Raw genomic sequence first — 24,775 nt, 5'->3', positions numbered from 1 at the left:
CTCGTGGACGCCGATGTATTCATCCATCTGACACGTTCATTTGGTAGGTTGGAAATAAGGCTCACTTAACATTTGTTTTTTTATTAAACATGTAAAAAGCAGGTCAAGTTATTCACAAAAAAATGCAAACATGCAACACATTTTTGGGGAATGCATTCGGAGTGGGACACGGAAAAAGAACATTTACCATTGATTAATTATTGACAGTACGCGTTTACATTCTTTTTTCATTTACACAATAATATATGACTAACTTATTATGGTGCACTGCCCAGCTTAATATTAGTAGATGCAGTACTGTATTAATAAAAGGGTATACAATGTACTTGCTGGAATATAGCATGGCAAATTACTCAGTGAAATGACTGACCTACCTCAGACCTGTGTTTAAAAAGAAATGAACTAAAACCGAACAGACCACATGTTCCAGCAGAGCTTTAAAACCTACAATGCTGCATCATAAGACTATTCCACAATGTTTATTCCTTCTCTACAATCATGGCATACCAAGTAAACTGTCAGCAAACCACCTTGTGTGATGCGAGGACACTGATTATCTGTGTTTGAGAGGCATGAAACCACATTTATTCACAATTCCTTGAATTCCTGTCCTCCTTCATAATGATGCAATGTAGAACTATTTCTAAGGCATACTAATAGTAATAATAATAATAATAATAAATATGGTGAGGGTCCGTGGACAGATTGTCCAACACAGAGTCGAATGTCAGTGCAACACATGGGAGGTTAAATAAGAGCTACTACGAGCCCTTTCAGGGCTTTTGTTATTGCATGTCTGATTAATATCATTGATATGCAAAATTAAATCAAAATGAAAAGGACAGACACTGAAAAATTATCCCTTGCAGTGACATATACATAGTTACCTGTCAGAAATTCTGCATTTCGTCACATCTACGGTAGCTCTTGAGTCGACTCTTCACCGAGTGCTCAGAGACTTCTGTGATGGTCTGAGCTTGTCTGCCACAGCAGTTCACAAAAAGTCAAAAAAACATTTAACAGTGAGCAGAGGGATACAAAAAAATAAAAACTGTGATGGTGATCCTATTCAGGAGGTTGCTTCATGTGCTCAGTCTTGGAAGACCAAAAAAAAAAAGAACCATGAGGAAAAATTAAAATCCTTTAACAGCTCTCACATAGAAAAAAGAAGGGCATGACAAATGGGGTCAGTATTCATCCTGCTCTTCCTGTTGATCATCTGGTATCTCCTCGTGGGTTTGCTCTTCCACTTCCTGTCCATCACCGTCAGGCAACTCTGCCCCCTCCTTAAAAAACAAAAAAGCATAAATAGCTTAGTATTATTGGTACTGATGTATAACGCAAGGAAAGCTTACGTAATCACACACAAAGACAAAGAGATCTTTGTTTCTTTGAACTGCTTAATAAATTCAACATGATTTAACCACTAGGAAAAATGGCACCAACATGTTCCTGCTGCAAAAAAATGCATCCAAGTCCAGGATAAAAATCACTCAAAGTGTGCTGAATTCAATCTGAGGTCACTGACCTGGTCATCTGAGGCGTAAAGGATCTCCATCAACCGTTCAACAAAAGGGGCATTTTCTTCACCCTGTTCCTGGGACAGTAGCTCAACCTCTCGCAGTTTGCTGAAGTAGTAGTCCCGTTCCTTCTCCACTCCTTCCAGTGCCAGCTTTAACGTGTTCACCTACAAAAACAAAAGTCACAGCCTGGTTTCAGTGTGCGTTCTACATTTAAAGGCATGTCTATGAAAAGTACTTGCCTGCAGCTGGAGTTTCATTTATTCATATACCTGTACTGCCACATATCGGAACAAATATTTTCACTGTATAAAATATAACTGCATATAAATATCCTTTTGACACAGAACACAACAAAAGGAAAAGCAGAAAAGCTGTAAAATGAATTTTCATTTTACAGCAAATAAACGATTTTCTCGTGGTTCAAGGAAAGATTTAGAAGACCTTCTGCAAGTAATTACAGCTTACATCTACGAGGGTTCCACCAGTCTTTCAGAAAATCTTCATTGGTTTTAGTTGCTTTATAAATCTGAGTTGATAGACATTATGTTTTACCGTTACTTGAAATTGTTTTATTTGATAGAGTTTTTAATTATGTGGTTATTTTATATCTGTATTTTTATAAATTTTATTTCATATGTGTATATATTTGGGGGCCTTGGAATCTCTGTCCAGGGACAACAGATGAAAAATAGCCTTTTGGCTAATTCTGGCACGTTTACAGAAATGTTTATTAATGTGCGCTGTCCCTGTTAAATAAACAAATAAATAAATAAATAAAATTGGCCTGGATTGAGGGTGTCAACGTCCACTAGAAAGATCACTCCTTGTAAAACAATCGGGACTCTCCTCCAGAATCCCCTGTTCAAGAGTCCAGCGCTGCATTCCTTTACCAACTTTGTAATTACTGAAAACACTCAGTAAACTTGATTCGTTTCATAATCCTGACTCATTATTGACCGTACACCTCTTAAAACGAGATAAAAGAACCCAGGAAAAATGAGAAAATTCCAACAGTTTGGACTCCTAAGGACACGAGATCAGGCAAACGACCACCATTGTGAAGAGAACAACATGGTTGCCCGATTGCTGATTTCAGAACGATAGTGAAACATGACGCGCAGCCGTCGGGACGTTTCCTAAACCTACTTGCTCGGTAAGTTGTGTGACCTGTGCTTCCAGTTCTTTCTCTCCTTTGGCAGGAGCGGATGGTACAGGGATCTTTTTGGCTGACGAAGGTCGGGATGTCGGTGTCGAGGACTTGGGGGTTGTAGAGCTCGACCTTGATGCGCCTATTGTAAAAAAGAAAGGTTTATTATTCAGGAATGAAATTATTCATTTGCAGGACATTCTACGTTTTCTGTGTTCTGATCTTGGAACATAAATCAGAGGAATTGTTGATGGATGTAAATGTTAGCATTTCTCACGTCTCACAAGGTAACAAATATAAAAACTTGCCAAGATGTCTGGAACTATTTCAAACGCACTGTGCTTGGAGTGCAAAATGAACTAATGTCACGCATTACCTGCAGTAGGAGAGCTGGCTGCATGCTGGGACTTCTTTGGCAGGTTGAAGATCTGCTCACCAGGGTCAGGTGGGGGAATGGCATCCTGACCTTGTCTGGCTGCAACTGGGTCATATTCTTTGCCATCATAATTGGCATCAAAGAATTTCTTAAACCACTGGATGAAATCAAGATTATCCTGAAATCTGCCTTTGACCAGTTTCTCAACAGGAATAATCTAAAAGAGGGGAAGGGGAGGAAAATCCAAACATAAATAAGCAAAATATAATGTTCAGCAAAACCACAACTGTAGATGTCAAGGGTCAGATCGGGTTAATCAAACTCACCTTGTCAACATTCACTCTTTTGAAAGATGCCTGTAACAATTTAAAATTGTGAATGTACTCGTGCTCCAATTTAGCTTGAAACTTGACCTTTTTAAGACTGATGCAGCCAGGGAAGAGCAGATCCATCAACTGGCAATAGGCAGCTCCTAAAAACATGATAAAATAGTGGCCAAGTGAAGAAAAATGAAAGAATAGAGGTGCAGATACATTAAGAATACCTTTGCCAGACAAAAGAACAACATTTTGAGCCATTTTCATTCCCACATCCCGGTTAAAAAAAAAAACAGGATTCATTCTCAGTAGCATTGCTAACACCTTTATCCGACTGAAAAAGAGGGCACCAGGTCAACCGCGCATTGAGTCCACTGTTGCATAAATGTACAATGAACACATCTAGACGGCACGAAACAAGAAGTCCCAGAAACCTCTGAGCCTGAGAGAGGAGTGGGGCTGAAATCGGATTGCCTGGTCACAGCAGGTGCAAATGATACAGGTTTATTTATAGACGCGATCTGTGCCCAGGAGAGGTGAGCCCATTCCCACAGGTCGATCTAAACGTCAACTTACACAGACAATCAGACGAGTTCTATTCTTTACAGGTAAGCACAATCTCCAAAATGCATTTCCCCTCTACAGAAAACAACACAGGAAGGAAGAGGAGATTCAAGAGTGTTTAAAATTAAATTCTCACCTGAGGAAAGCTGTTCCACTTTCGTATAGTTTAGGCAAACGAGATCGTTAACCCAGGCAGTGATGTCATGCCTGCTCATCGTCTCCTGGGTTATTGAGGTAGAATATACGTTGACCGCCATCCCCCAGCTGCAACAAAAAAATAAAGAAATAAAAATGCATACATAGATTATAGCAATGAATAAGCAGCACTGTCTCAAGGACAAAAGCGGTTTCCTCCTGGCTCAGGTTAGTTTCTCACATACAATAAGATTGACTTCAAACAAATCAAGTGGCCAGTTATTGTCAATCTTTAACCAAACACACAAACCGCAATGCAAGATGTTGAACGGTGGATTGAAACAAAACTATTTATACAACAAAAGACCACTTATTAACAATTCCAGCAGTTTGGTAAAACCAATCTGTGCCAGTCGAAATGCAAAGACCGCTTCCAAATATATTTTATTATTCTTCTTAATTTATATTAATCCAAGTCCACTCTGTCGCTAAACATAAAGACGTTGGCCAGTCCCAGGCGCATGGTAAACGTAAGGTTGAAAGACGCTTCTCCAGATATGAAGGCCTAAAGCGTATCCCAAAATATCACATCACGTGCCAAATGCATCAGACAGTTTCACAGCCCAGTCAATCCAGACTCACAATGTAATCTGCTAACTCAATCCCAGTGTTTACCATACAGAGTGTGTGTGTGTGTGTGTGTGTACTCTATGGTTAGGGTTGATGAAAGATAACTATCAGTTTAACCCATGCAGCTCCTCCAAACAGTTTGATTGGTTACTGATGATGTACGGGATCAACGGATGATAAAGAGAACTAGAATGTGGCTCGATTATTTCTGCAAACACAGACAGGAAAGCGTCATTTAAGCAGCCCTGTTAGTCACGTGATCAGGCAGCGACTGATAAGCTATTAAATGATGCTAAATCATCGTCATGCTAAGCTAATATGGATATCAGTAGCCTTGCTGCGTTAGATGCAGGTTATCAGAGCAGCGCAGGGGGAGAACTTTGATTGGATGATTCTCTGGGAAGGAAGGAAGTGCAGCCAATCGCATGTCAACAAAGCGGATGCATGAGCTGTTAGCATGCTTTGTTAGCCGGGCAGCCGATATCAGGCTAAATGCCTGAATTAAAAAAAATATAAACTTGTACCATAGCAGCCCCCCCCGCGCGCACACACACACACACACACACACACACGCGCACACACACAGGGTGGATAACTCAATCCGCGTTGTGTCGCGTCACTGTGGGAATAATCTCGAAGCAGCGAACGGGGGCGGTTTGTCTGTATTCCTGTCATTTCACGAGCTCGCCTCCAAAATCTACCAAAAACATTCACTGCAGACCAACAACAATCACAACAATAATAACGATAATGTGATTCACAGCCAGAAGGACCAGCGGGAGCGGATCTGCGGGACGCGCAGCGCGCAGCGCGCAGCGCGGACTGACAGGACGTGGCGAGCCGAGGCTAAAAGCAACCCGCGATGAGGAGGAGCAGGCCGGAGACCTCCGTCTCCTGTTTGATCTGCTCCTCACACGACATCAAAGCGCGTCCGCGTTTACCTGTACGCGCGCTCTCCACGCACTGTGTTCTTCCTGTAAGGGATGATGTTGGATCCGTTGTCCGGGTCGATGTCGTTGTTATTCTCTCCATTTGGGGAAAGGGCTTGGGTGGGACCGGGCATTTGGGTCTTTATAATGTTGAACAGATGCACTGTTCTCCCTCTGGCTGGGGGGGGGCGGCGGGGGGGGGGGAACAATAACAAGAAGAAGAAGACCGACGCAAATGCTCCGAAAGCGCCGCGCCTCCGGGTCTGCTTATTCTCCACAAATCTCTACCTAATGACGTCGCTGCACTAGTCTGTACCACGTGACTGACAGGGGGGGGGGGGGGGGGGGGGGGGGCTGGCTGCCTGTTCCTGTACCACGTGACTGATGGGGGGGGGGGGGGGGGGGGGGGGGCTGGCTGACTGTTCCTGTACCACGTGACTGATGTTCCTGATATTTCAGTCCGCAAAATGATGATGATCAACTGGAAGTCGTAATCAAATGCTCAGAGGCGATATTCATGCATATAAAAGTATATAAAAGTATATAAAAGTATATAAAAGTAATATAAACGTGATTGAAGGAAGGAGCAAATAAAAGAAGCATCCTAATGCTAATCGATGCAATAAGGGGAAATAAGGCCAACAAATGGTGTGATAGATGTTTTAAAATGTTTTCATTAACAGCCACATAAAGTAATTGATTAATTTATGACATCATTCTGATTAAACTATGTCACGATCATTTTAGGGCTACAATAATGAGTTGTGACTGACCATTTGTCATTTAATTTAAAGAGTAACAAGTCAAACAATCAATTAAATGTGTCGAATCAAAACGTGGAAAAAGAACCATTTCAAAGTATCAGGAAAACATTTAGGATTGAACAAGTAGAATATTTAATATTAAACTGTCCATCAATGCTTGTTGTACGAGCTTCCAAAAGGATTTGCATTCTTCATAGATTAAGTTGCCTAATCTCAGGTAGGATTTAGACGAGAGAATTTAAAAAGAAACATATGGTCCAAACTCCAAAGTGTTTCTCTGTGAAGTTGTGGCCGTAATTTGGATCATCAGCCACATTCCTTCAGCTCAAACTACTCACACTGTTTCTTTTAAAAAGCAAATGTGGAAAAGCTTAAATATCTACTCTTAAATCTTTTAATATATATATATATCAAATGATTATAGGCTGTAGAATACAAGTAGTGTGTAGTGTACAATATAGTGTATCTGGTGTCAAACTTCAGGAAGAAAAAAAAGAGGAAAAGAGGAAAAGACATGTCCATTCACAAGGGTGGTGCAAGCAGGAATTATTATTAGAAGCTAGGATTATTTATGCCCTCTCCAGGGAATGAATGATGTGCTTTTGTGTTTTAAAAGAAATGTATTTATTCAGAACTGAATACAATAGGTAATAATAACCCAGACCAACTGCATGGAAGAAAGACAATGTGGATATAGTAGCTACTCTACTTGGCCTCCATGCTCTTATTGCTTGCTTGAATCACTGGCACCTTGGAGGAAAGGCAGACCTGCTCTTGCTATTTCCATTCATAATATCACTTCAACATTCCCCGTGCATGGAGGAGAGCGTCTGTGTGAGAGGTGGCAGCTCCACCCAAAGAGCCCTTAAACATTGTGAAAATACCAAAGGAGTCACATTTCCTCATCGGGAATATGAAACACGTGTTCGTTGGGTTTACCATTCAGGTTATGGAATATTCGTGGCAAAGGAAAAGGATCGTCCCTTTGTAAACAAAGGGGACTTCTCACCCTACACGGCTAACATGGCAAACCATTCATTCAAACGGACACTGTGTGTTAAAAATAAAATAAAAAAGCATTCGAAATGAGTCATTTGTAAGCTAGCGGTTATATATTTAGACAATGACAGAGCAACAAAGGAGTGCTTATCAAAGCCAGACGTCGCTTACAGTAACGATAGTAACAGTGTTTTAAAGCTAACGACCAAGTTATGACAAGCTAATATCGCTGCTGCCAAACTCCGTCAATACAGTGACAGCCCACAAACGGGCTGAACCGGATCCGTATCAAAGGACACACACAATAAAACTCCACAGCTTTCATATATTGTACGCTTTCAAATAATATTTAAAGATTTGGACAGCGAAACACATATAAACTCACCAGTGAACTGCGAGCCGCAGGTTATAATGTGTTTTTGAGATTTTCTGTTCCGGCTGAGTCACCCCACCCTCAAAAACGCCCACCAAAGCAAAGCGGTGAGTGAACGTAGCTGATTGGACAGGTTGTAATCGGTCTTGCAGTTCATTGGCTTGCGAGTGATCGCTTCCTGGATTTTGACCAATCGTGTCTCGATGCGTTCAAAATATTCAGAATACTAGACAGCTTTCCTTCCTGTCTCTGTCTCATCACTTTCCCTCAAGAGAAACGCAGTAAATTCTCGTAAATAAATATATACTTATTCAACGGAACGTGCGCCCCCAAAATTAAATAGTATCACACGTATAACATTAAAAAACAATATATATATATATTAAAAAATATATAGAGAAGCATTTAAAAAATAATATCAAATCCGATAATGTGCAATTATGGCTTAGTTCATGATATCAGACCATACCATCATCTGTTGTTTTGAGTTGTAATGCTACAGTTACTGTAATTAAATGTAACAAAAAATATTAATAAGCAGAACCATTTAAAATAATTTTAAACAAATTGAATAGCCTGCTCATTTGGTGTGATCCAGCAAAATTGTCAAAGCAAATCTGAATGGACTTGTAGAACAAGTATTAAATTGTTATTATTTATTTAGACATTTTATAAACTATCATAGACTAAACCACTTCACAAATTCATACTCTATATTTTTATCCTCACTATTATTACAAGAGGGAAATACAGCAACATATTAACTATAAACTTTGCTTTTTAGTGACCAAAAGAAGCATTGTCTTTAACAGAGTCAATTACAGAGAGAAAATATTGCATTTATAACTTGATGTTCACCCGTTGACACACAACTGCATGACTTCAGTACTGACACCAGGGTGCAGTAATGCGCTTGGAACAAGGGGAAAGATACAGTATCTGTAGGATCTATGTTTTGAATTAAGTCAACCGGAATTGAAAAAAGAAAAAAAAGCTAGAAATTTCACCTCCTATCCAAGAGGATTCTCTTCTGAATGAAAGGATCAATAGGGGGAAGATTCACTTTTCCAGATAATGCCGCTTACGCAAAAACATTGATAGATGACCCATCTATTATCAGTTTTCTTTACAGTACCTGTGTAGAAGACAATTACTACTACAGGTACTAATACAAAAAACTGATAATATTGATTGAGGCTTTTATCTTATCTCAGATAGTGAGTCTATGTGATGCATTACAAACAATAGGTTGAAGGCAGCCAACAGTGCATTTATGACAGATAATAAATGTGCAATGCCAAACCAAGCCAAATGAAGTGTGCCGTTCTGGGATGGAAGAAGAAAGGAGTTCACAGGCAAACAAAAAATTGTGATATTGTGTCAACACTTTATTATGCATCACCACCATGCAAAATCACCGCTATGAACTTACTCAAAAATCAAACTAGATATATTTCACACATTTACGATTTTAGATCGGTTTGCCACTTTCCAAAAAAGTGACACTCAGAAAGTACATAGAGTGTGTATGATGATGGTGTGCAAGTCACACAGAGATGTGTGCACATTTGCTAACAAACTGAGCAATTGCAAAAAAATGTATGGTTGACTTTAACTCATAAACTGTTAATAGTAAACACAGTTTCTTCAATGCCCTTTACCAATGTAAACTTTTGAATCTGAGTGCTTTGAAATTCTTTTTTTTTTTTTCTATTTTAAAATACTCCACATAATAGAACCAATCCATCTATACATTATGTTTTGATAAATCACATGCAAATTCTACATATTCGCAGCCATCTGCAGAAAATAAACTAATTTCCCAGCATCATATGTAATAAGCTCAGCTTCATAAGTCCGGTGAAGACAATGAGCGCTGCTGCTCAACGGATGTGTTTCATTGTTAGCTACATGCCGCATTGACAGTTTGAATGCTTTCCTTTCAGGGGTCATCCAATCAGTTAAGGCAGCGTTCATTTATATTACTATGGATGTATCGCATAAAAGACAAATATCGGATTGGCTTGCCTCATAAACAAATTGAAAAGCAATAAAATAGAAATTAAACAAAAAAAAAACAGTAGGAAATAGATGGAATAATGATACAAGTTGCACATTTATAAAATATCAGACATTTCATAATCTGTAACATATCTCGTATTTTAAAGCAGATGAACACTTAAACATTGCTCTTAGTTTTCAGAAATGAGAATTTGAAAGTTCATCCTTCACTAACAGTGTAGTTGTACATTCGTTTGACCATTCATATGTAAAAAGACTAAAAATTGACAAATAATTCCGCAAAGTGATGTTTTTTTATGGCACCTGTGGTATAATAGACAGATCACTAATTAATCTATTTACATCAGCTCACAGTATTACCTTAAATAAGTGGTTGGTTAAAAAATATCTCTTTACACAAATGTGTTCTATGGTTGGATTCAGCCATCTGTTCTTAAATCCGTCACGTCGCCAGTGCTCTCTACCATCGGCCCAGTGTCATCTGTTCCAGTGTGTGTTACTGTTGTTGCTTCTCTCGTTGCTGACCTGTTAACAATACACAAAATATTATAGATGAAATCGTGAGACTTTCAAGCACAGTCAGTCTCAGTGTTTTTCAATGTCAGTACTCACCAGTGGCATGAACTAATACAGTTACTGCTGCAGCGTCACCTGGATCACAATAAGAAAACGATGGCAACACATCCAAGTAGGAGTAATTACAGGCAAGGATTAATATAATAAAATGTACATCTCGGTCTCACCATGCACGCTTTCTCTGGTTCCTGCCTGTGCTGCATCAGCTCCTCTAGGTTGAGGTCGTTCTCCAGTTGCTGCTCCAGATCGTTTTCAAAGATGTCTTCTGCAGTGCTGGCTCTCCTGTGACAGATAATCTGAGATGAGTCTGACGACTGAAGGTAATGTGGCAAACAATGACAGGAAATCTGAACTGGGAGCAACGAAACGTGCCAAAGTGGGAGAAACGCGTGGAAGAGGAGTCTGGTTAAACAAGTTGTGACCGTAGAGATGCAACATAAAAATGACTAATGAGCCACCTAAAGCCTTCACTGTTAGCCTGAACGTACCTTGGTTTATAAGTGAAAAAGGAATCTGAAGAGTGCGTGGCCAATAGGTCGCCACGCCCATAGTCCGAATCCACAGTGCTCTCAGTCTCACTTCCACCCTCTGTGGGAAAAATATCATTTTAAAGCAGCTGTGGAATGAAAATTCAGAGGGCAAATCAAGTGTTCCTTAATTTAGTTGTACCCGAGTTGAGCTCCTTAACCAGTGAGGACATTGTGTTGGTGATGGAGTCAGCAGCTATGAGTAGGTCATTTCTCAAGTTTCTCCTTGGACCTTTGAAGCATGCATAAGTAATGTGATTACTTTTTACACACACGCATTGGCCATCATTAGTCTTCCAGATGCTTACCCTGAGCAAAGGCCTCCTGAACATCCCCTCCCACGCCCATGAGGGAGTCCTGAGGTGTGTGAGTCGGGGTCGTGCCAGCTGAGTCCGAGTGGATCGGTGTGGGAATCGACCGGTTGATGGTGTGGCTGGGGGAAGAGCGTGGAGATCCGGAACCCTGAGTCTGCAGCACATACGGCCCACATTTTAGTGTTATCAGCACCACTGTGTTGGCATTTCTAAGTGAGAAACCGTGTTCTAAAGGGGAAAAGTGCTTCTGCAGGTTTCAACAAATTAAACTGAAGACTTTTGAAAGGCCAATTTTACATCTATACTCAGAGAAAAGCACAAATAACACGCTCAAAATAGCTGAATTTTTTTTTCAACTAAAGCCTAAATGCACTGCTCTTGAGATTTTGTTGAACTTGTACTCCATCATAATAAATGAAAATAACATTAGCTAAAATAACTATAACTATATTACCTCTGTATGTTTTATTTTTTTTGTTTGGGCTTCTGATCTGACAGGATGATTCCTCATCTTGACATAATTACTCGGTAGAATATGTGGCATGATTTACAAAATCACAGCATCATGCATGGAGATTATATATTAATGCAAAAATATGAAACATAATATATAAATACATAACATTTTTCATCAATAGCTCAGAAGCTTAAATAAATCCAAGGTTTGAGAATGTCCCTTAGTTATACAGTCAGGCACAAACGAGGCCTCCGCAGTGCTCCACCCTTAAAGGTAGCCGCCCTCTACTGGTCGTGCTGCTCACACGTTTGCTTTACGTTAGCTGGCATGATCACCCACAGCTGGGAAGAATTTGTATCACGACGGAAATTCATCATCTGGACATATTGCTTACCATCTGTCTCAAAAAAACAGCCAAAGAATAAATAAAAACAAGCTCTAGTACATGCAGGACGTCCATAAATATGCAACAAAGTTTTCTCCTTGCCAAGAAGCAAATGTAACAATAGCCTCATGTGGTACGGCCGGAAACATATTGTTTGTTCATTCAGTAATCATGAAGAAACATGATCTGTATTGTGTGTCTTATTGCTGTGATGTCAACGAGATGAAGGGTTTGTCTATAGTACCTTGAGAAGCATCATTAATTGCTCCAGCTGCACCATAAGTTCCCTTCGACTCTCCTGCAGAGTAGACATTCTTTGTTCGAGCTCATCTTTGCGTTGCCTAACAGAGGAAACAAGTTGTTCAACGTGATGATACATAACTGCGTGTCAAAAGCAATATGGGGGGGGGGGTGCTTGAGCATCTATAGATGCTGGCATATGCTGTGTAATTTGTCTAGGGACAGAAAAGAAAAGCAAGCGATGACAGCATGTCAGCCAAAGCAAAAAGATCCTTTGCAAAAAGACACCGAGTAGGGTGGAAGCAGTCACCTGAGAAGTCGTAGCTCAGCCAGCAGGGTGGGGTTATGCAGACCCTTGTCAGGTGGAGGCTGGGAGGCCTCCTCATGCTGAAGGCGCAGCCGCTGGATTTCCTGCAGGATTTCTCTGGAACAGACAGAAATGCAAGACCGGGTAAAATATAAATGTGTTAAATATGTTATAGGTGTCCAACAATAAATACAGTTTGAATGTCTTGCTCTAGAATGGAAAGAAGAGGCAAATAGAACAGTTTGAGCAGCACCATTGGAGCGGTCTTCCCAAACCTGTTTTTGCTCTCGAGCTCAGCAATGAGTTGCCTTTGTTGTTTGTTGGCATCGAGGTAGCAGGGCAGGTCTGTGGGAAGCCTCTGCTGTTGAGCCTATGAGTAAAACCAAGCAACAAACATCAGTGGATTTACCACTGAATCATGGGGGGGGGGGGGCATCAATCAATACCTGCTGAGAGCATTGACAGACATAGAAATGATAGGGTAGAAAGAGAAGATAGAACGAGGTGCCTGCTTCTCATTAATATAGTAGAGTTTTAGCACTGGACACAAATGAAAGATAACGTGTTCAATAAAGCGTCTCACCGCAGCATCGGCAGCCAGTCTAGCAGCATAGCGGGCGATTAGACTGTGCTCCTCATCTTGATGGTTGCTGCTCTCCAGCAAACTGATGAAGAGGAAAATAGAGATGGGATTCACAGTTAGCACACAGCTGCACCATATGCTGCAAATATATAGCTTGTTCAAGAGTTAGATTAATCATCTCAAGGAAAGCTTCATGAGTTTTACAACAGAGGTCTCAGCAATCATGCTAAGCTACTTACATGAAACCACAAAAGCAGAAATGTTTTTGGGTTATTGTGTCAAAATGGAGGTGGAGAAATCATTTGCTATTTAAAAAGATCAGAACGATACTTAAACAGTCTGATCACTGAAGAAGAAAAAAAGCCCACCTGATATATGAAACCACTCAAATGCACTGAAATGTGTAGAGAAATGTGAAGATGTGTGGAGGTTGTCAAAGCTGTTAATATAATAGATGATAGATGGCAGCAAATCCAACACTACAACACACACACACACACACAAGCATGTCAATGCAAGTCTATTCCCACGGGATGAGGTGAGAATGTGTAATATCCTCAGTGATGAGAGAAAGGCCAGTCAGTGTGCGCACTAGTTTCATTTTGGTATTTGACCAAACGCACCAGACAATCCGCTCATCTTGGGCAAATGAGGAGAGTCCCAGTTAAGGACGGAGGCTGAAAGCATTGAAAGTATTGCCACTGATTCCTAAACTACCATCCAAAACAATTGGAGTCATACAATGTTAAAATTACTTTAATTATGCAAACAATACATTGAAGTGATCTTTAATGTAGTATGTGCATAGTTGCAAGGTCTTTTAAGGACCCCAATATGAAAACTGTAGCTTCCCCCAAGATAGAATCTATTCTCTTTCAAGATTCAAGGTTCTTTATTGTCATTATGCTAACATAACAAAATTGTGTGAAGGCCCACGGCCTTTCCATTCTCTTTGCAGAAATGAACTCTTAAAACCATTTCTGATTGGATAAACCACATGTCAAACTCACAGCCCAGGAGAATCACCAAATTTATTGTATTGAGCAAAAAGTAGTTGTAATCTTTTCAAATTGAACTGGAAGTGTTTTAGCTGAATAAAAATACATTTGAGGCTGACAGCATGCAGTTTTGGGGATGTAACAGACTATGAATAAGGTTATGTTAGAAGGGTTACAGAGTGGCAGCAGAGCAAAAGGCTTCCTCTGCTTGGTGAGAACAGTCCACACCGACTAACCATGTTCTTGGGTTGTTTTTGAGCAGATTCACATAGAGGCCAATCAGAGCATGCTCATCAGCAAGTCTGTCAGCAACATCGAGGTTGTAGTTCCACCTGGAACAGTGCAGGGTTCGAAACACGTCAAACATCACATTGCACAGGTGACAATAGACGGGGAAGGGGTGTGGGGGAGGGGGGGAGATAGCACCGAAAGGAGGTGAAGCAGGAGAAGAGGCTGGAAAACAACCAGTCGTGTTGTGACTAGAGGGAAACGAGGCCACGGTGTGTTTGTGGCGGAACAACAGCGATAAAGGCTCATGAAGAATAGGAGCACGGCAAAATCTAGAAAATGCATGCACTGTTTACATTCTATGAGCATCAATCTCTCTCTGCTCTATTATTTAAACTATAGAAGGTTACTATATTTGAGTGAAACAATCTGCCCCCAAGATAGTGTTTAGTTGTGAATGTAAAATGTCTCAAAACAGCAGCAACAAAAAAAGAAATAAAATCCTGTGGTTAATCCTTCCAGAAAACAAATAGAATAATATTAATAATAATTAGTCTTGATTCCAACGTAAGGTCAAACTGTATTTTTTTTTAGTTTGAAAGTGTTTAATTAGGCATTTAGCAGTAGGTCATCTAAATCAATTTAAACAAATAGATGTTGTTACCACAAGCGTTGCAGATTCAGTTGTTTTAGCTATTTCAGCTCACTTCAATTAACTTGCCAAATCACAATAAAATAAAATCACAATGATTATTTACTTACTCTGAATGATCACACGTGTCAGTAAATGCTCAAGGTTTAGCAGGTATTGCATTCACACAGACAGGAAGCTTTCACTAAAGAGGAATAAGACCACCAGAACGCATGTACAAAACACAAACTGGGTTAAAAGCCAAGGAACAAAAAATGGTACTGTTCAAAAGCTAGTTCAACCTCCAGAGGGCACACCACCTAAAATATCCATACTACGTGGTGTCTCAGCTTCTGAAAGCAGAAATAGCAATGCCAGATCCTCTTATATGCGCTCCAGTCACTCTTCACTGCTGTCTATGTTTCCATCAACCTGATTAATGAAAGGGAGTAGTGTTCCCTATAGAAACGCTGCCTTCATAAGGTGCAGGCGCACCGGAGCGCAGCAGCCCTTTACTAAAGAAACCAGTATCTCTGATACAGTATGCTCATCCTAAGAAAATACAGCATTAAAAGCAAAGAGGAAAGAAACAAGTCAGTCCCATTTTACCTAAACCTGTTCACACACATCATGAACAATGAGCCTGGGAATGTGTACTACTTAACGGCTACAGCTTCCACATCGATGATGCGGCGGGCATCGCTCGGCTGCCAACGTTAGAAGCTTAATATTCCCCATTTCCATGTGAATGAAAAGATTTTAATAGACGATTCAAAATAATTGCCAATGATCTTTATGATGCATGCTTCATCTGGCATCTTTCAAATAGCCCCTTGACTACGACAATATAAAACTCCTCTATAAGAAAACGGATCCACTAATGGTTTCCTTAGGACGATAAGCACGCTAGTTTATGCCCCGCGATTATTATCTATATTAGATCACGCATGCGTCGGAGCTGCAGAGTCATTCTCATTGGCACACCTGTGTCACTTACCCTCTTCCTTTCAACAGGTAGAGAGCAGCCCCAGTCAAGTGCTTTCCTTGCCCAGCATCATTATTCTTGCTGCAAGGCAAGCCATTTACATTCAGCACAAGAGAGCACAACGAAAAGAAAAAACGAACGCAGCGATACACGACTGAACGTTTATGCGTACGCTTTAGGAAATAAAAGAAAGCAAAGACAGAGTTTATAGCACAAGGTCTTCAGGTAGCGTAGAAACCTGAAAGGATCTGCTGGAAATTCTAGGACACCCATTGATTGGCTGCTGCACTCACTTTTTGGTGGAGTAAGGGTTCCCTGATGTCGGCATGGAGTGGGAGAGGGAGTAGTCAGTGGTGATGTTCACGGGTCTCGGCGGCCTGGACGGGAAGCAGGAAAGAGTTGGTATTGTTAATAATTCCCTTTAAGGTGGATAATCATGTGTGCATATATCAACATGTGCAAGTCAGATGCGATTGACAATGAAAGGTGCAATGCACAATGGAAAACATGCAATGAGGGGAGGAAGTAATCAATAACCACAGCAAACACATAGAAGGAAATTGATGCTAGAGAGTGTCAGTATAGCATGGATGGGAGTTTGAATTACTGTGCAAAAACACGTTTGGGATCTTAGATAATCAATGCAAACTCACCATGTATCTCTGAGGAAAGTACAGAACAAAAAAAGAAATGGAAATAATGTATTACAACCAGCAGAAACCAGACTAAATATAAATATAACCCCCCCCGTCTGATAGGAAATTATAGCAGTTATCTTTGTATCAGTAACAACTGCAGTACGGAACTAAAATATCTTAAACATACTGCAGTTATTTTTATATTCAAAAAGAAGCATCCTTTTGGGGGAAAAAAAAGGATTTTTATGTTTAAATGAAACACAATATGCACCATCAGATAATCTCATCCATCCATCCATTTTCTGCAGCTGCTGATCTGGTCGCAGGTACGTATACCATTTCTACAAAAACCCAGTATATGTACATTTTTTAAATAATATTTAGCTCAAGAAAACTGTTTGCAATTCTGGGTTAGGGGATTATAAAATATTGCAACAATACATGAAAACAAATCCAAATGTGCCTTCATTTTGAAGATTTAAATACCGGTACTAAAGTATGGTGGTGGGGGGGGGGGGGGGGGGGGTCGTTAATGAACAGCACTAGAGCGCTACAAATCAGAATCAGAATACATTTATTGGATGTTTTATTTGCAACGGTGCAAAACTCAACAAAGTTAGAAAGAAGAAATTAAGTATCTGCCCATCGTGTAGTGATAGAAATATAATAGAAACAATTGAAGGTTCACAATGATGCATTGTCTATTTTTATTGCCACAGGAAGTAAAGACCTTCTATGGCTTTCAGTCTTTGAGGGGGGGGGGGTCTCAGTCTGTCCGTGTGCAGTGCAAGATGCCATATTTGCTTACATAGGCGGTTTCATCACTCAGAAATCCACACAACCCACCCGTGAAGTGGAGGAAGACATGGCAGCCGCGTTAGAGATTACAGGCATCCCCAGGGCTATAATTAATCCTCATCGATTAGTTGACCCATGAGATCGACTGGGATCACCTCAGACTCGGAGGCAGCATCAAGAAAATCGTGACTGAACTAGAGCCTTCAGTTACAGCATTGCAAAGGAGGAAACAAAGCTGGAGGAGGAACTTACACTATGTGAGCTAAGTTGAGCGTTTTCTCTGGCATTTCAGGAAGCATAGGACGAAGAGGCTCTCTGCTGGATGCGCAGCTCAGTGACTTACTGAGGGCATGGGATAACTTCTTCGCAGGGGATTTCTACAGAGACACAGGGGCTGAGTCTGATGTCACCGAAACACACGGCATCATCAGAAAAAACACATTCAACACCTTTAAAAACGTCTGGTTCAGTGCAGACACACCTCCCTCTCCTCTCCTTACCCATGACGTATACTCCTTCATTTGATGCTGGTTGCTATGGGAACCACTGGCATGCCCCCTCCAGAAGCAGTCCTGACAGAGCTGGTAATTATGACATTGCTGGCAGCGGTAGCGGAAGCCCATCATACTGTCAGTATGGCAGTAGGAGCACTCGACGGGGTGAAACACTGCAGGAGGAGAGGAGGGGTTCGACACGTGCATGCATGCATGCAGATGGGTAGAACGGCTGCGGTAGCAAAGGCAATGGCTTCACACATTTGCAACAAGCGAAGGATTCATTTATCTCCTGCTATCGAGTCTGCTCAGACGACAACCTTCATCGTATCTCAGCGACACGCGTCAGTATGACTGCGGCATGGTGCACGCGAGCGTGAACGCGCGTCAGTGCGTCCCCCGCAGACATGGAGGTTACTGGTGAGGACGAGTGCGTCACACATACGCATTAGCCGGACACACAGTTACATTTGGGGAGTGAGGCCTCTTTAGGTCATCTTATTATCTTGTGTGCGTTTCCCTGTCGACGCTTGATTCGTGTGTGCCGGCTAAAGATAACGATGCAAGGCTGAACTTTAATTTTCCCGACCCCGCCGGCTCTTGCGCTTGTGAATATTCTGTGTGACGTCTTACCGTTCTCTACATTGGCGAGCCGATGCATGAGCAGCAACCACACCAGACACTGAGGGGGCGGGTCTGACATCAGCGTATCCAGGAAGGTATTGAGGGAGACGCCTTTCTGTGGGGTGCAGAGAAGAGGAAAATGCTTCACTGCATTAAATAAAAAACGTCACTGGTTCACTTACATTATTCTAGTAGTTTCTCACCTGCTGTGCAAAACAGGTTCTTGCTGCTTGTTCAGTGTAACCAAATGAAGGTCCCTCAAAAACTGCCATGGGCAATTTCAGAACCTCCCTCAGAAACTGGTCAAACTGTGGGCGCGCCATTATTCCAGTAGAATCCGAGATCTGCGAAAAAATATCTGGCAACAGTGCAGGGAGACATTAAACAAATAAATAATTCTCAGTCGCCACCACAATCAGCTAATTATAGCGTAACACAATACAATTATCCCACTTATTGTGTGAAAACAAACATTAAATGCAGTTATTCAAGTCAATTGTTGTAAAACACAGCAATACAGCCCCTCCTTTGATTTTGTTTTCACAAGCCACTGAAGCTGTTCACACAGATTTCTGCAGATGATGTAATAAACGCTATCCTTCACATAATAAATATAATGACTCCGCCCACTATATGAAGTGCTGGACATTGCTTCTTTTGTGTACTATAAGTGAAGGCCAAACAGAGAAATAACACAGTAAGAACTTTGCATTACGAATACAACAGCTATACATTATTTAATCTGGAAACGGTGAGAACAATCGGTTTATTTATTAAAGCTAAGCTAATGTGGGCGTTTCGAGCATCATTTTTCATAATTAAAGGTAAATTAAGATTTGCTCTCTTGCTTACATCTCAATTTATCCAGAATTTTCCCTCCACATATGCTCGCTAGGGCCATCTTCACAACAAAGACAGACAGCTTGCCATGGCCCTCCCTAAAAGGAGGGACAGAGTTTACATTGCGGTTACAGATTCTAAAAACACCATGAAATAATGATCAATTGTTACAGAAAAGCAAACGTACAGAATTACAGTGACCATCATCGTAAACATGCTTTGCTCATCTTTTTGCATTTTTTTAGATCTACTGTACCTATTGTGACAGTATGACGGTAAATAAGCTGTTATATTTCACACTACATTAACTCATGCCAATACCTCAAGACGTGAAAACACACAACCAGCCGCTGCCAGTCAAGAGACTCCATACTCACGGGTCATAGGCTGCCAGCAGGAAGTTGAGCAGCAGGCTAATGGACTGATCCACGTTGATCTGGTGGGTGGTGGGCATGCGCTTGTTCAACTGGTAAACAATGGTGGACAGCACCATTTCGAGTCGAGCCACAGAGAGGTCGGCGCTGAGGTCCATGCTATTGATGGCGTTCTCGCGGAAAGCCTCGATGACGTTCCAAATGTCGACCAAATGTACTGGAGAGCAAATCGAGGAGGAATATCTTGATGGGGAGGGGTTATAACTGCAGTGGCATATTTCAATGTGCTGTGCGTCATACTCACAATTGCATTTCTTCTGCACAAATCTGAGTTTGCAGGCTGTTCTGTATGTTGATAATCGTATCGAGTCCAAATCCTGAGCCCCTGAGATAGAATTTCTCATGAGTTAATGAGAGAAATGCCACGGATGATGTGGAAGTTTGGAGCCAGAGGCCCAAGATCGTCAAAATTAGATAAACAAATGACACAATGAAATAAGAAATCCATAGAATAAATAGAGACAAAATATACAAAACAAATTCATACACAATATTATTATAAATACTGCAAATAAATGTATGTATATTTAATGAAATACTTCTCTTCACAGTAAGAGGTCTGATTGTGGGTAATTTATTTTTGGACCAGTTCTTTCATACTGAGCTATTTCCAATTTGTGCCATTTCATGCACAAAGACTTTGATGCATGTTGGTACACACAGTTTTTGTATGTAGTATGAAATTGCAATACAGATTTAGGCTTAGTGCTAAATAAAATAGTTATTTCAAAATGAGGTAATTTCTGAAAAGTATATTTTAAAATACACTTTGGGTCTCTGTAGAGATGTATCATTGTACTGTCAGACGTTGGAGAGCATGAGGTCACAGCCCTCTCATCTCCATCAGTATTTGGAATGTCGGTGACAGTGGCAAGATTTAATCTCCGTGATATTTGCTTGAAATGAGATTTAAGAGGGAAATTACTCAAATTTTCTTGCCATCGAGAAGAACAGTCTGACATAGATCAGGCGCTGTATCACTTACTCATCTCCACAAACAGTTGCCTTCGATCTGCCATGTTGTCGCCACTCCGACCGTAGTCTTCAATCATTCTGATGAAGAGGAGAGAAAGTGATGTCACTGCCCGTGTACTGCTGCCTGTAACAGCAACAGGCTCAGCTAAGACATTGTTCAGAATATGAATATTTATGTTGCTGCAGCTTCATCCTGTATTTAAGCGCCAAACTGAATTGCATTTTCAGAAAAATCACAAAGCAATTATGAAGCGACTGTGTATGAAGAATCTATACAGAATCTATACAACACTCGCCAGGAGTAGACAAACCACAGGAATGTATGATCATTGTGAAGTCCAGCTTATGAATGCATGCATGTGTGTATGCATGTAAGCAGTGTTGTAGATATGGAATCTTTCCAGCTATTTTGAACTTTCAGACAAATTAAAATGTTCCAATGAACCAATGTTCATGCTGAACGAATGGAATAAATGGCTTAGGTGTGGGAGCGTCTTCCAATTATTGGAAGGTCGGTGGTCCCCCCCCCCCCCCCCCCCCGTCTACATACCGATAATCTTCAGCAAGATACTTAACCCCAACATAAGTTGGGTTGGAGTTGGGCATTGAGTTTAATGTGCTTTTCAGGCTTTGGTTTACTCAACATCGCATGCACATTCATGCATTGCACATTCAAGACCTTGTGATAAAACAATAAATAGTGCACTATATTGCATCATTTAAATAACATTTCCTCTCTGTCCCCTATCGTTCTCGAGTAGCTTTCATCATGTCATATTGACCAATGCTTGGTTCGATTTCCAGACAGACAAAAGAAGGTAGCCGCCTGGTGTCACAAACCTTCAAGAGGCCTAAAGGGTTAAGTTTGGGAACAGACCAGCTCAATCTCCATGAAGACGCAGCTTTCACACGGTCGTTAAACTCTATTGACTCACTAAATGCTCCTAAGCTCTTGGAGTAAAACGAATTAGAACTATATGCAACAAACCTAACAGTGGCATCTGAAGGTAACACAACAATTGTGTTTGTTTGATTGTTTGTTTTTGATGGGTGCGGGTTTGACTGAGGCTAACCCCTCAAACTTTAAATGAAAGACGACTTCTAATATAGAAGAAACATTATTAAATGGGTACATATTTAAATATACAGTATATAATTATATTTAATGTGTGTGTCGGATGTGAGCCTATAGTGGCCAACATAATAAAACTTTCACAAGACAAGGACAAGACTTTGGAACGGGGCAGAGCAGTTTGCTCCCACCATGCCTCACTGCACTAGGTTCAAGGCAATCTAATACACCGAGTCATGTGGTTTGTTGCCATGGCAGCAAGGATCCCAGCCGCTCTGTTTGTAAAAACATAGCACTAGTCAACCCCCCATACCCCCCTTACACACAGACACGCACACCGTACCATCTTTCCAATGCAGAGGAACAAAGTTTGAAGATATTATTTCCTAAAGTGAATTTCTTTTACGATGCAACGCTTGGTGGGACAATAGTTGAGCACTTCCTGGGCGAGTGGCCTGAAAACACTATTTCCTGCAAGTCTGTCATTCAGGCATGGAATTTCAAATTACTTTTGACAGTAATTGGGAGAAACCAATATTATGCCGCAGTGACCTACGCTGTGGAAATTAGAAATCACAGAGTGTTAAAAAGCAAACAACAGCGTAGGCATCCTGGGCACCTTCCTGTGCTCTTCCTCTAATGCCAGGCAAGTCGATGGAGCGCCAGGAATCTTTGAAGCCTAGATTAAAAAGGGATTTTAAGATTAAAATGACAATTTTACCAGAAATTGCTGAATCAGGTGCAATTTGGGCAAACGCCGATAACATTATGAATAGGTAAATACTAATGGCATATCAACAAAACAGAAAAGCTGTGTAATAACATAATAATAACAACACATGTTAGTTGGGCCACTACAGGCAGCAAGTAGTCCAATGCCATCCCGATGAAGTCTCTGATATGCCATTTTATCCACGTCATCAGAAAGCGCATCCACCGTGGCAGCAACGCGACCCTGAGCTCTTACAACGCAGACGTAACACAGCCGACAGAAACCGTACAAGGGTGAAGGGAACAAGTAGATCCACATACCTTTCATAGAGCACCATGGCGGTGCTCCTCCCCCCCCCCCCCCTCCCTCGCCTGAGTCAAGTCATTACAAACCAAGTCGACATCACACACATCGCCTGTCTCGCATGAAAACATATAAGAAATGCAGCCCGAATTGAAAAAAAGACCAATTCAAGATACCGGTATCTGAAATTACAAACTGTCAGGAAGGGATTCTGTGCGCGCGCTTGCCTCTATCTTTAACGGCAAACGAGAAGGCTCCACATTCTTGCGCAGATTTACTGGCTCTCTAGTTGCGGATCACAAACCTCCAATCCTGGCATGTGCCCCAGCAAACATTACTCTTCCGCCGTGGTACCGCCGCAGTGGCAGCGTTGGAAAAATAACTGCCCTTTAAAAAGAACAAATCATCGCGCACCATTCAAATTACAGGAGGAATTCACAGGATTGAAGCACTGGTAAAAACAAACCAAGGGTCTCCAGTCATGACTCAAACGTTTAATGTTACACAGACTCCAATTGGCTGGATACCGAAGTGCATATCAGGCCAACAACAAAAAATGTCCGATTAGTCATTTATATTATAAGACTTTTTAATAGAATATGCTGCTAATTTATGTTCCACCGGACAGATGGTCGTGCAACATTTCCAAACACAAGTACTGTACACCAATACGAGTTAAAGAGGAGCCAGCTCAGTCAGTGCAGTTCATCGCAGCTGTTACCACCGATTGGCCAGAGTTATTTTTACATCAGGAGACGAGAAACTACGCCGGCATCCCAATCCCATCCCCTGACCAGAACGAAAACGCTTGCAGTACTGACTTTAGGCTAATCAGTTAGCATTCAACGCAGCCATAAAGACACTGTGCTGAGTGTTTGCTATGTAGGTGTGTGTATGTGTGTGTGTGTTTATCTTCCTGTTCCAGTGATGTCTGTCCGCTGCACGATGATCACCAGGGTTTCAGTAGCAAAAAAAGGCCAAACCGTGTGAACTTTTAAACAAAGCACACCTAAACATTTATGGTATGCTGGAGCGAGGGATGTTGCAGGACCCACGTTCTGGCGTTGATCTGCTGTAATCCAGTGAAGAATCTGGCTAGTGTGTATTTGCTGGTCTGATAAATGTGAAATGCCCAGCAGCTTATATGAATTCATGGCCCAGTCACTTGGTAATTTATTGGACCAGCCCATTGCTAAGAATGATTAAAACTAAAGCTTTTCCTACTACAACTAAAATTAATTCATGTTAGCTCTGTTTGAGGCTAGGAATGATCCCCAGCTAATGTTGATTATCAACAAAAGGCTGCTAGCAAGCCATAAGAGTATTAATTATCAATCAGTCTTATCAATAACATTGCAGGTTATGATTTTTTTTTTACTTCATATAAAGATAATGATAATAAATGTGGAAATAAATATTTTCACAAGGATTATAGCCCCAGTTTTTCACCTTTAATGTGTAGTTGCTTCTGCGTAATTACGCACAGCTGATACGCTCTTCGCCAGCGAAAATCTACGTTGCGCACAAACAAAAATCCAACCTAAATTGAAAATAACATAAACACGTCAACATTTATTCCGTGCTATTTTCCACGGTGAGTCAGTGAGTGGCCGGTGACTGGCTGCTCCAGCGAATGATGAGATTCACATGTTTTTACGCATCTAATAGACAGGCTAAGCGGGACAGATTGTGCTGCACGTTTCACACTCAGGAAACAATTAAGAAAAAAAAATGTGTTCACAGAATCAGTTTGTGTTGAAATAACAAGCAATGGAGAAAGAGGTGCAAACAAGAAACAGCAATGCCAGCCGAAGGTAAAACAAAAAGGCAACAGGCAGCGCTGAGCTCAGGCATCACCTGTCACGCACAGACACC

The 24,775-nt window shown here is 41.1% G+C and overlaps 2 protein-coding genes across 2 annotated transcripts; both read right to left on the bottom strand.

Annotated features, from left to right (window-relative positions):
• Nucleotides 1–66: 66 nt before the first annotated feature.
• mapre2 (microtubule-associated protein, RP/EB family, member 2) lies at nt 67–5,755 on the bottom strand. Its single transcript, XM_068748559.1, has 7 exons — nt 5,634–5,755; nt 4,064–4,191; nt 3,373–3,518; nt 3,047–3,263; nt 2,670–2,812; nt 1,529–1,687; nt 67–1,286 (listed from the first exon to the last, which is right to left on the bottom strand). Exons 1-7 carry the CDS (start codon nt 5,753–5,755, stop codon nt 1,188–1,190), a joined length of 1,014 nt encoding a protein of 337 aa, XP_068604660.1. The 3' UTR covers nt 67–1,187.
• Nucleotides 5,756–9,131: 3,376 nt separating this feature from the next.
• On the bottom strand, nt 9,132–20,890 carry dtna (dystrobrevin, alpha). The gene is made up of 19 exons (XM_068749018.1): nt 20,824–20,890; nt 19,782–19,995; nt 19,417–19,502; nt 18,768–18,922; nt 18,574–18,679; nt 17,947–18,113; nt 17,699–17,823; nt 16,304–16,387; nt 14,403–14,498; nt 13,172–13,250; nt 12,861–12,955; nt 12,589–12,702; nt 12,283–12,379; nt 11,191–11,350; nt 11,025–11,114; nt 10,844–10,943; nt 10,523–10,637; nt 10,392–10,430; nt 9,132–10,304 (listed from the first exon to the last, which is right to left on the bottom strand). The coding sequence occupies exons 1-18, from the start codon at nt 20,888–20,890 to the stop codon at nt 10,413–10,415; spliced, it is 1,968 nt and encodes a 655-aa protein (XP_068605119.1). The 3' UTR covers nt 9,132–10,304; nt 10,392–10,412.
• Nucleotides 20,891–24,775: the final 3,885 nt, after the last annotated feature.

Source organism: Brachionichthys hirsutus, chromosome 15 (assembly GCF_040956055.1).
Source record: "Brachionichthys hirsutus isolate HB-005 chromosome 15, CSIRO-AGI_Bhir_v1, whole genome shotgun sequence".
NCBI lineage: Eukaryota > Metazoa > Chordata > Actinopteri > Lophiiformes > Brachionichthyidae > Brachionichthys > Brachionichthys hirsutus.
This window is presented reverse-complemented; position numbering and strand designations above follow the sequence as displayed.